Source organism: Entelurus aequoreus, linkage group LG02 (genome assembly GCF_033978785.1).
Source record: "Entelurus aequoreus isolate RoL-2023_Sb linkage group LG02, RoL_Eaeq_v1.1, whole genome shotgun sequence".
Taxonomy (NCBI): domain Eukaryota; kingdom Metazoa; phylum Chordata; class Actinopteri; order Syngnathiformes; family Syngnathidae; genus Entelurus; species Entelurus aequoreus.
Window position 1 is genome coordinate 75,332,818 of NC_084732.1, and position 13,340 is coordinate 75,346,157.

At 40.4% G+C, this 13,340-nt stretch overlaps 1 protein-coding gene across 8 annotated transcripts in view; it reads left to right on the top strand.

Moving 5' to 3' along the window:
- neo1a (neogenin 1a) overlaps window positions 1–13,340 on the top strand; it is a 434,693-nt gene that overhangs the window by 270,679 nt on the left and 150,674 nt on the right. For all 8 annotated transcript variants that reach the window (XM_062032365.1, XM_062032313.1, XM_062032347.1 and 5 more), the window contains exons 6-7: window positions 1,284–1,438; window positions 2,710–2,830. In XM_062032365.1, coding sequence (XP_061888349.1) covers window positions 1,284–1,438; window positions 2,710–2,830 — 276 coding nt within the window. The remainder of the gene's footprint in view (window positions 1–1,283; window positions 1,439–2,709; window positions 2,831–13,340) is intronic.

Sequence of the window (13,340 nt, forward strand, 5' to 3'; positions counted from 1 at the left end):
TATATTGGTGCATCCCGGAAGAGTTAGCGCCGCAGGGGGTTCTGAGTATTTGTTCTGTTGTGTTACGGTGCGGATGTTATCCCGAAATTTGTTTGTCATTCTTGTTTGGTGTGGGTTCACAGTGTTAACGTTGTTTATACGGTTACCCTCAGTGTGACCTGTATGGCTGTTGATCAAGTACTTGTGTGTGTGTGAAATTCCGTAGATATAATGTGACTGGGCCGGCACGCAAAGGCAGTGCTTTTAGGGCACGCCCCCAATATTGTTGGCTGGGTGGAAATCGGGAGAAATTCGGGAGAATGGTTGCCCCGGGAGATTTTCGGGAGGGGCACTGAAATTCGGGAGTCTCCCGGAAAAATCGGGAGGGTTGGCAAGTACGACTGTGTACGGTAGGGATGTGCGATACCACACATTTTTGTTCCGATTCGATACCGAGTAAAATTATTTGGCGCTTTTTGGATGTTTTTTTCAGACGGCGGAATAGTGTACTCCCGTTAGCTGCATTGTTAGCCACCTCTTACTTGCCGTATTTTACAAATTAGAATGAGAAAAAAAGAAATAGTTCTCTTGTCTTACACAGGGATTGTAAATGATGTGGAAAATTCCAAAAAAAAAAGGGCATTCCCCCTTTAAGCAATATCGATCCATAAGCGATAGGAGTGATTTTTTTTTTTTTTACCCAACCCTACTGGTCATTGAGGTCGGTCAGCGCTTATCAGTCAATGCAGATTGGATACAATCAAGCACACAACGCATCCATGCAAAATCTCCCCACACATGCACTGCCCTGTCCAATTATATACAGAGGACGCGCTCCCGTTGACCTTGTTCCACCACTGATTGATGAGGTCTTGTTTTGCCGCAGAAGATCAAATAACTCCTGTCTGGTCCTCATTACCAGAACCAGGGGACACACTGTACGCAAGTGTTCGCCTCAGCTTGCCTTTCATGCAAACGCTCTGATAGTCCACATGTTGTTTTATTGCCTTCTCTGTAATGCAGAATAAGGATATTGATTCTTTTGATGAAGATTTAAAGTCTTAAACATCTGCTAGCAAGGTCACAGGTGCATGGATTGTACTATTATTGGATTATACTGTTATTGTTGCTGCTTCCTCTTGGTAATTTGGCACCTGAGTAGGCAGCGTAACATTATTTGACCTTTTTCATTTGCTTTCATGGTCAGACCAGACATAACCTTAATGGAATTACATCATTTATGTTTTATCCTATTTTATACCATGGATTGCTTTTAATTTGTTGTGTTGCTTTGTCCTCCACAGTTCCACCCCAGTATGCGAAGCGGCCAGCCAACATCTACGCCCATGAGTCCATGGACATCGTGTTTGAGTGCGAAGTGTCGGGTTCCCCGGCCCCGACTGTGAAATGGGTGAAGAATGGAGACGCTGTCATCCCGAGCGACTACTTCAAGATAATTGTATGCTAATTTGTCTCTTCAGTCAGCACGTTTTCATGCACCAAATCAGTCTGATTTCTCAAATAAATTGGCTCAGATTAAAGCAGCACTAAGTAACTTTTCAACCTTCGTAGAATATTTACATAAGTTTTGGGACGATACATGGACTTACAACTAGTTGAATGACTCCTCTGTCATGGCCTGAGGGGGGCTGTATCGCTTTTACTGGCACTTAGCAACTTTGCCATGCAAACAACTACAAATGTGCTGACTCACTTTACAGCATACGTCACTCCCCCCTGTCACCATTTAAAAAAAAAAAAAAGACGGAAGTCGATGCAAACGCCTACCGTATTTTTCGGACTATAAGTCGCTCCGGAGTATAAGTCGCACCGGCAGAAAATGCATAATAAAGAAGGAAAAAACATATATAAGTCGCATTTTTGGGGGAAATTTATTTGATAAAATCAAACACCAAGAATAGACATTTGAAAGGCAATTTAAAATAAATAAAGAATAGTGAACAACAGGCTGAATAAGTGTACGTTATATGAGGCATAAATAACCAACTGAGAACGTGCTTGCTATGTTAACGTAACATACTATGGTAAGAGTCATTCAAATAACTATAACATATAGAACATGCTATAAGTTTACCAAACAATCTGTCACTCCTAATTGCTAAATCCCATGAAATCTTATACGTCTAGCCTCTTAGGTGAATGAGCTAAATAATATTATTTGATATTTTACGGTAATGTGTTAATAATTTCACACATAAGTCGCTCCTGAGTATAAGTCGCACCCCCGGCCAAACTATGAAAAAAACTGCGACTTATAGTCCGAAAAATACAGTATAGAACGATCACTCTGTCCTAAAAGAGCACAGCTTGTCGGTTCAATTTTAGTTGCCCAGACAGTAATGTGTTTATGTAAGTTTCGTTTGGGGTATGTTTTTACTTAATGGGGAAAGACGTTAATGTCTTTTGTTTTCATGTTGGCATTTGAGCTAACATGAGTCCGTGAGTTTGTCAAAGTGCAGTTATCAGTCACGGTTTGTTGATCATTTTAATTTAAAACGGTAACACTAACCGTCGGGAGTTTTACCGCAGTTATTATTAGTACCGTTTATCGGTATGAAAAATAGAAAAAAAAAATGTATTTGAGGAATCAGACTAATTTTAATGCATGGAAATGTACATAATGTTTTCTTGTAACACAATAATTTTTCCTGGCAAATATGTATTGTCATGTACTATTACCAGCCTCTTTACTTTCTGTACATTGTGTAGAAGGAGCACAACCTGCAGGTTCTGGGCCTGGTCAAGTCTGACGAGGGTTTTTACCAGTGCCTGGCGGAAAATGATGCAGGAAACATTCAGTCCAGCGCACAACTCATCATCTTGGATCACGGTACGCAACTTATGCTCTGAGAATATTTAATTGATTCCCACTTTCGTAGATGATAATCAACAATTACAATTAATAACGCACATCAGTTAACTGAAGGATCATGCCTGATAGGACTCAATTAACCGCATCTGATAGGTTTTGCTCAGATAACAAAGCGGATTGGAAGGAATCAATCTGATTGAGCACAGTCTTGCACATCATGGCCACCTTTTCTGGCAATCACAGAGCAGGTCAATAAATATGTCATATCGGTCGTCAGTCTTTTGAAGAGGACCGTGGACACGAAGAAGTGGGAGGAAATGATACAAACATGATGTCACATATCACAAGATAATGATAATATCAATTCAATTGGAAGTAATTCACTCGAGGAATCTGACAAAAAGCAATAGATCTAAGCTGGAAGAGAGGGAGAGACAGGCCAAGGCTGAACAATAAGAGCAGTGCACGTCTCAGTTATCATTGTACAATTCTGTGGAGCAGATCTTTTCATATGTTCAATGATACCATCTTTATCCTTAATGATGGTCGCGGCATTTGAGCGGGTCTTGGACTGGGCCGTGAAATAATTAGGGATGGGCGATATGGCCTCAAATATATCATGCAAGTTATATTGCAGCCTCTTTCGATAACAGTATATATTACGAAATATTATTTGGCATATTAATGATAATAGAACCATTTCAAAACAAGTAAAAAAAGGCTGCAAATGTATTTGCTGATGTATGTGCTAACATATTGCAATTATTTCTGGTTGTATTATTTTCTTAAAGGCCTACTGAAATTAGATTTTCTTATTTAAACGGGGATAGCAGATCCATTCTATGTGTCATACTTGATCATTTCGCGATATCGCCATATTTTTGCTGAAAGGTTTTAGTAGAGAACATCGACAATAAAGTTTGCAACTTTTGGTCGCTGATAAAAAAGCCTTGCCTGTACCGGAAGTAGCGTGACGTCACAGGTTGTGGAGCTCCTCACATCTGCACATTGTTTACAATCATGGCCACCAGCAGCCAGAGCGATTCGGACCGAGAAAGCGACGATTACCCCATTAATTTGAGCGAGGATGAAAGATTCGTGGATGAGGAAAGTGAGAGTTAAGGATTAGAGGGCAGTGGAAGCGATTCAGATAGGGAAGATGCTGTGAGAGGCGGGTAGGACCTGATATTCAACTGGGAATGACTAAAACAGTAAATAAACACAAGACATATACATACTCTATTAGCCACAACACAACCAGGCTTATATTTAATATGCCACATAACAAACACCTCCCCCTCCCGTCCATATAACCCGCCAATACAAATCAAACACCCGCACAACACACTCAATCCCACAGCCCAAAGTACCGTTCACCTCCGTAAAGTTCATACAGCACATATATTTCCCCAAAGTCACGTACGTGGCATGCACATAGCGGCACACACGTACGGGCAAGCGATCAAATGTTTGGAAGCCGCAGCTGCGTACTCACGGTATCAATCAATCAATCAATCAATGTTTATTTATATAGCCCTAAATCACAAGTGTCTCAAAGGGCTGTAGCGCGTATCCAACTCAAAGTCCTCCTGGTAAGAGTCTCTGTTGTCCCAGTTTTCTATGTGTTTGTGTTGCTGCAGCCGGCCGCTAATACACCGCTTCCCACCTACAGCTTTCTTCTTTGCTGTCTTCATTGTTCATTAAACAAATTGCAAAAGATTCACCAACACAGATGTCCAGAATTCTGTGGAATTTTACGATGAAAACAGACGACTTAATAGCTGGCCACAATGCTGTCCCAATATGTCTGCTACAATCCGTGACGTCACACGCAAACGTCATCATACCGAGACGTTTTCAGCAGGATATTTCGCGGGAAATTTAAAATTGCACTTTACTAATCCAACCCGGCCGTATTGGCATGTGTTGCAATGTTAAGATTTCATCATTGATATATAAAATCAGACTGCGTGGTCGGTAGTAGTGGGTTTCAGTAGGCCTTTAATCTACTTGCTAATTTAATATTGATATCTGGTTACTTGTTGCTCTAACATGTCTTTATCTACACTCTTGTTAAAATGTAATGATCACTTATTTTTTTGTTGTTCGGATACTTTGCGTTAGTTTTGGAAATGTCGGTATCGATCCAATACCAAGTAGTGGCAGTATTGGTCATATCAATGTTCATACTTAACATTTTCGGCATTATTTATTGATTAAATTTTTTGGTCATAACTGTAATCTGACAATATCAGTTAATATTCAAATATTTTCTTTTTTTTTTTTTTAATACAATTTACGATAAAATCAACAGTGCAAAACAGATAAACAGAACCAAGAAAATACTATTGGCTCTTTTTTTCTGAGTTTGTAAACAAAAACAATCATTACAAAAAAACCCTATTTGTGATAGTGAGTATTACTGATCTAATCACTGCTGTATAGACTATATATTGATACCATATTTAGTATCAATCTACCCACCCTTGTTTACATTCAAGAGCTCCAGCCTAGCAATTAGCTATGCTGTTTTTGCATCTTCCTGTGGCGTGTTTAACTATCCCTTATCCTCTCATCCTCCAGTGATAATGGTACTTGTAAGAAACAGTTAAATTGCTGCCATGGAAGTGAGGATTAGTGATTTGGTGGCTGCACTGTGAGAGATTAGCAAGGGCGTTACATTGTTTGAGGATGCCTTCTTTTGCTTGTGGCTGTCCAATCTGCAGGACACAGCTGGAATGTGTCATCAACATGCATTATCACGGTCAGACGATAGTATTCAAATCTCTTATCGCAGGGGTGCTCAAACGTTTTGCCTCCAATGGTCAAAGTGAAAATGTTCAACTGGTTCGAGGGCCAAACAGCGATTTTTACCATGCAACAGCACAACGAATGAGGAATTTAGCCTCATCCCGCCATATATAATTACAAGGTAGTAGAAGTTGTCACACAGCTGCGTGCCTGATTCAGTTAGCATGCAACTCTGTATTTTTCATGTACCAACCAAACTCAAAACCAGTGAAGTTGGCACGTTGTATAAATCATAAATAAAAACAGAATACAATGATTTGCAAATCCTTTTCAACTTATATTCAATTGAATAGACTGCAAAGACAAGATATTTAATGTTTGAACTGAGAAACTTAATTTGTTTTTGCAAATAATTATTAAGTTAGCATTTAATGGGAGCAACACATTGCAAACAAGTTGGCAAAGGGGCATTTTTACCACTGTGTTACATGGCCTTTCCTTTTAACAACACTCAGTAAACGTTTGGTAACTGAGGAGACCAATTTTTGAAGCTTTTCAGCTGGAATTCTTTCCCATTCTTGCTTGATGGACAGTTTAAGTTGTGGTATTTTAGGCTTCATAATGCGCCACACATTTTCAATGGGAGACAGGTCTGGACTACAGGCAGGCCAGTCTAGTACCCACACTCATTTACTACAAAGCCACGCTGTTGTAACACGTGCAGACAGAATGTGGCTTGGCATTGCCTTGTTGAAATAAGCAGGGGCGTCCATGAAAAAGACCTTGCTTGGATTGCAACATATGTTGCTCCAAAACCTAAATGTATCTTTTAGCATTAATGGTGTCTTCACAGATGTGTAAGTTACCCATGCCTTGGGCACTAATACACCCCCACACCATCACAGATGCTGGCTTTTGAAATTTGCGCCTAGAACAATCCGGAGGGTTATTTTCCTCTTTGGTCTAGAAGACATGGCGTCCACAGTTTCCAAAAACAATTTGAAATGAGGACTGGTCAGACCACAGAACACTTTTCCACTTTGCATCAGTCCATCTTAGATGAGCTCGGGCCCAGCGAAGCCGGCAGCATTTCTGGGTGTTGTTGATAATGGCTTTCGCTTCGCATAGTAGAGTTTTACCTTGCACGTACAGATGTAGCGACGAACTGTAGTTACTGTCAGTGGTTTTCTGAAATGTTCCTGAGCCCATGTGGTGATATCCTTTACACACTGATGTCGCTTTTTGATACAGTACCACCTGAGGGATCGAAGGTTACGGGCATTCAATGTTGGTCTTGTCACTTACGTGCAGTGATTTCTCCAGATTCTCTGAACCTTTTGATGATATTACAGACCATAGATGGTGAAATCCCTAAATTCCTTGCAATAGCTCGTTGAGAAATTTTGTTTTTAAACTGTTTGACAATTTGCTCACGCATTTGTTCACAAAGTGGTGACCCTCGCCCCATCCTTGTTTGTGAATGACTGAGCATTTCATGGAAGCTGCTTTTATACCCACCCACATGTTCCCAATTAGCCTGTTCATCCGTGGGATGTTCCAAATAAGTGTTTGATGAGCATTCCTCAACTTTCTTAGTCTTTTTTGCCACTCGTGCCAGCTTTTTTGAAACAAGTTGCAGGCATCAAATTGCAAATGAGCTAATATTTGTAAAAAAATAAAGAAATGTACCATTGCAAATGTTAAGTATCTTGACTTTGTAGTCCATTCAATTGAATATAGGTTGTAATCGGTTTTTATTTACCATTTACACAACGTGCCAACTTTACTGGTTTTGGGGTTTGTACATTTTTAGAAAGCGGCTTGAAGATGATCTGTAAAACATAATCTATGCAACATTTTGACCAAAGAACCACCATTACATGTTATGTAGACCACAAGGAAGTGTTTTCAATTTCGAAAAAAATCATAATATGACCACTTTAATGCATCTTATCAAATGCCTTTTGTGTGGAAAAAGACCTGAATAGACCCGCTCATCGGCAATGCGCCTTATAATCCGGTGTGCCCTATGGTCCGGAAAATACGGTAATAATTAATGGGACTACGCGAATTTGAAATAAACTACCGGGTGACAATACTGGCAGTCACATCATGAATGTACAAATGTTAGAACCCAGCATCTGGTGGGGGTTCAACGTTGCGTTTTTGTCTCCGGGGATTTTATCACGCTTAATGCAGCCGAGCTTTTAACAGTGTGCAATTGTGGACATCTGTGAATGGATAAGTGAGGATGTGTAGTGGGTAGAAAATGAAACCAGCGGTGTTTATTTCAACCAGGTGTGACGAAGGGCAAATGAACAGAACTAATTGATGTGGTATTTTGCAGAAACATATATAAAACAACACATCTTCCATATGTGCATTTTCCTTAATATAGCATCTTGAGGGCCACATTCCGCATAGTCTGTTGTACACAAAAGCCCAAGTGGGCTTTCAAACTTCTCATAGTGAGTAAAAGACGAGCAGTGGTTCAGAACATGCAAAGTTTTTGGAAATGGACTTAATTGAAAATGTTTTAGGATGTTATTACCTCCGAACATTAGCAGGAATGTAATAGAATATAAATTCAACCTCATTTGCACCTTGATGACATGGCATAAATCTCACCGCAAAAATGAAAATGTACTTAACAAAGCATCTGATCACTCCTTAAGAATGACAGTAATGCAAATGTGATCGTTTACAAGGACCGTGTCACACTGAACTGCACTTCACCGCTAGTTGGAAATGGGACTTAAAGGGGTCCTGTCCTGCTCATTCCAGGGGCTTTTAAAATGATCCTGGATGGCACTAAAGCAGGGGTGTCAAAGTCAAGGCCCGAATGAATTATCTTTGGCACATGATATTTGATAAGTATTAGAACCGGCCCACAGGCCACAGCAGCCTGCTGCTGTTTTGCACGCACCAATACTCCATCAGTGTTGGCGCTCGGAATTTTCAAAATGGGGTCCCAGGGACCCCATCAAGTCATAAAACTGGTGTCCCGCAGTACATTTTTGGGGTCCCACTTTTTTGTAACCGTTTTTTAAAAAATGATAAATGTATGCATTATCCTGTTATGTCTCACATTCTATATTGTGTTTTGGAAAAAGATTGTCATAAACGTTACTTAAAGGCCTACTGAAATGAATTTTTTTTATTTAAACGGGGATAGCAGATCCATTCTATGTGTCATACTTGATCGTTTCGCGATATTGCCAGAACATCGACGATAAAGTTCGCAACTTTTGGTCGCTGATTAAAAAAAGCCTTGCCTGTACCGGAAGTATCGTGACGTCACCGGTTGAAAGGCTCCTCACATTTCCCCATTGTTTACACCAGCAGCGAGAGCAATTCGGACCGAGAAAGCGACGATTACCCCATTAATTTGAGCGAGGATGAAAGATTCGTGGATGAGGAACATGAGAGTGAAGGACTAGAGTGCAGTGCAGGATGTATCTTTTTTCGCTCTGACCGTAACTTAGGTACAAGGGCTCATTGGATTCCACACTTTCTCCTTTTTCTATTGTGGATCACAAATTTGTATTTTAAACCACCTCGGATACTATATCCTCTTGAAAATGAGAGTCGAGAACGCGAAATTTCATTCACAGTGACTTTTATCTCCACGACAATACATCGGTGGAGCACTTTAGCTACGGAGCTAACGTGATAGCCTCGTGCTTAAATGCAGATAGAAACAAAATAAATAAGCCCCTGACTGGAAGGATAAACAGCAGATCAACAATACTACTATCAGGAGACACCGAACCAAACACTGGACCTGTAACCACACGGTTAATGCTGTGCCGCCTGTCGAAGCCTAGCAATGCTGTTGCTAACGACGCCATTGAAGCTAACTTAGCTACGGGACCTCGTCAGAGCTATGATAAAACATTAGCGCTCCACCTACGCCAGCCCTCATCTGCTCATCAACACCCGTGCTCACCTGCGTTCCAGCAATCGACGGCGCGACGAAGGACTTCACCCGATCATCGATGGGGTCGGCGGCTAGCGTCGGATAGCGCGTCTGCTATCCAACTCAAAGTCCTCCTGGTTGTGTTGCTGCAGCCAGCCGCTAATACACCGATCCCACCTACAGCTTTCTTCTTTGCAGTCTCCATTGTTCATTAAACAAATTGCAAAAGATTCACCAACACAGATGTCCAGAATACTGTGGAATTGTGCGATGAAAACAGAGCTGTTTGTATTGGGATACAATGTGTCCCAATACTTCCGCTTCAACCATTGACGTCACGCGCATACGTCATCATACATAGACGTTTTCAACCGGAAGTTTCGCGGGAAATTTAAAATTGCACTTTATAAGTTAACCCGGCCGTATTGGCATGTGTTGCAATGTTAAGATTTCATCATTGATATATAAACTATCAGACTGCGTGGTCTGTACTAGTGGGTTTCAGTAGGCCTTTAATTAATTAAAAAAAATAATACAAAAGAAAACACATTTTTATGCATATGTAAATTTATTTAGTTATAAACATTCATTCACTTTCTTTCCTTCAGGGATCTAAACTTTACAGCTACCGGTATTTTTTTTCTATATTTTTATTGTAATATTTTTAGAATGTGTTCTATTTTTGGCCAAAGTAAGACAAAGAAAATAATCTGAAGTTGTCTTTATTTTTTAGTTTTAATGCCATGATTTTAATAGTCCGGCCCGCGTGTGCACAGATTTTCCTCCATGCGGCCCCTGAGCTAAAATGAGTTTGACACCCCTGCACTAAAGCAAGTTTATTTAATAAAATCCTCAAATTATGTACAGGCTACACAGAATCTGCATTATTTTCACTTTTTGGACAAAACTATTGTATTCAGAAGCCACGCCTCCTGTTGCGATTGGTTAGAGTTTGACGATTGGCTCCCAACTCAACCCTCTGCCATTCCTCAGCGATGCGTGGAAAAAAAAAACACCCATGTACCGATTAGATATTGAAGTATTGGATGATATCAACACGCATCTAAAAGCTCTGATACAAGCAGCCCTGTGTCGGCTTTACTTGTGCAAAGCTGGATGACCTTTTAACAGATAAATATCTTCCGATGATCACACAAGGTTGTTCTTTTCTTGTGTTTTAGTTAAAGGCCTACTGAAATGATTTTTTTTTATTCAAACGGGAATAGCAGATCCATTCTATGTGTCATACTTGATCATTTCGCGATATTGCCATATTTTTGCTGAAAGGATTTAGTAGAGAAAATCGACGATAAAGTTCGCAACTTTTGCTCGCTGATAAAAAAAGCCTTGCCTGTACCGGAAGTAGCGTGACGTCACAGGAGCTAGTATTCCTCACAATTCCCCATTGTTTACAATGGAGCGAGAGAGATTCGGACCGAGAAAGTGATGATTACCCCATTAATTTGAGCGAGGATGAAAGATTCGTAGAAGAGGAACGTTACGGTGAAGGACTTGAGAGGCAGTGATGGACGTATCTTTTTTCGCTTTGACCGTAACTTAGGTACAAGCTGGCTCATTGGATTCCACACTCTCCTTTTTATATTGTGGATCACGGATTTGTATTTTAAACCACCTCGGATACTATATCCTCTTGAAAATGAGAGTCGAGAACGCGAAATGGACATTCAGTGCCTTTTATCTCCACGACAATACATCGGCGAAATGCTTTAGCTACGAGCTAACGTGATAGCATCGTGCTTTAACTGCATATAGAAACAAAAAAAATAAACCCCTGACTGGAAGGATAGATAGAAAATCAACAATACTATTAAACCGTGGACATGTAAATACACGGTTAATGCTTTCCAGGCTGGCGAAGGTTAACAATGCTGTGCTAACGACGCCATTGAAGCTAACTTAGCAACTTAGCAACCAGACCTCACAGAACTATGTACTCTCTCCTTTTTCTATTGTGAATCACGGATTTGTATTTTAAACCACCTCGGATACTATATCCTCTTGAAAATGAGAGTCGAGCACGCGAAATGGACATTTAAAGTGACTTATCTCCAAGACAATACATCGGTGACACACTTAGCTACTGAGCTAGCGCGTAGCATCGTTCTCAAATGAAGATAGAAACCCATCAACAGCCGTGCTCACCTGCATTCCAGCGATCAACGGCACGACGAAGGACTTCATCCGTGGGTTTGGCGGCAAGCATCGGCTAGGCGTAGTAAGTAGTCCTTGTTGTGTTGCTGTAAGTATTGTAATGCCCCGCAGTGGAGAAGGAGTCACACAGACGAGGATGCGCTGCTCAATCGCTTTATTAAAAAGCGGTAACTGGTTGTAGTTCAAAAAGTAACGCACACACATACACGAGCTGCTGTTAGCCAAGTTCTCCGCCAACTCACTCGCGCATGCGCGTTTCCCAAACCCTTAAAGACAGTACACTAATGCAAATATCACAGATATTACAGTATTGTACTTAGCCGCTAAGACACCGATCGATCCCACCTACAACGTTCTTCTTTGCAGTCTCCATTGTTCATTAAACAAATTGCAAAAGATTCACCAACACAGATGTCCAGAATACTGTGGAATTTTGTCGAAGAAAACAAGAGGCTTTTCTATCGGGTCCGATGGGGTCCAACCACTTCCGTTGCTTTTGTGACGTCATGCGCATAAATCATATCCAAAGGAGTTTTTCAACCGGAAGTGTGGCGGGAATTTTAAAATTGCACTTTATAAGTTAACCCGGCCGTATTGGCATGTGTTGCAATGTTAAGATTTCATCATTGATATATAAACTATCAGACTGCGTGGTTGGTAGTAGTGGGTTTCAGTAGGCCTTTAAGTCATTTCCAAAAGGTAAACATGGTAGGCTGTATGCTACAAGGGCGAGCAGCGACACAACAGCTAAGCACACAATAACGCAAAAGCTAGACATACGTTATAACTAAACATTTTAAAATAGTGCGGTCTAAAACGCATTTGTCAATATAAACAGGTGTCAAGTAATTGTAGTCGCATAGTACTTACAGATACATCGTCTCCAAGACAGAAGCGTGTTAGAAGGCATCCAGTAACAAATGTGTCTGCATCATTCAACTAACAGTAACATGCGCTTAATTTAATGAATTATTGTGGCCAAAAAAATAACTCCACTCCACTTTAAAACCATAAATATTTCATATTTTTGCTTTTCAAACCTGCCATTGTTCTCTGAGTAATTCCACTTGATACATTTTTTTTGTAACATTCCACACTACAGTATAATACAAGTATACACTATGATTCGTGCTGATATCGTATCGGAATAATTAATATCGGAATATCTTATACTAATATTTATTAGTGGGTATTATGATCGCATCCTGACACTGCCAGTAGCCAGTATAACAGACCTGGGCAAATTAAGGCCCGGGGGTCGTTAAACTTTTCAATCTGGCCCGCCGGACATTCCCAAATAATGCTTTTAGATCTTTAAGATCGAAACTGTAGCTGCCTTAATGATGGATGTGCAGTGATGTTTTCAAATGACCGTAAGTCTTGAACTATACAAAGTATTTCAATGGTTGGAATCTGCGCTTTTGCATGATATACTAGTTACTATGGTCATCTAATTAGTTACTGTGGTAATCTAATTAGTTGCTAAGGTAATCTACGTCACAGCAGCTCAGACGAGGCACCAAGCAGTGTGGGTGGGGAGCGTTTCCACAGAGTGTTTCCAGAGTGTCAGCCTGAAATGCGGGTGTCAGGGACAGACGCGGAAGGATAATTTTACAACAAAGTTCTGCAAGAAAAGTGATATTATATTAGATTGTAGGTAGGGTTTTTTTTACCTTTCACATTCAT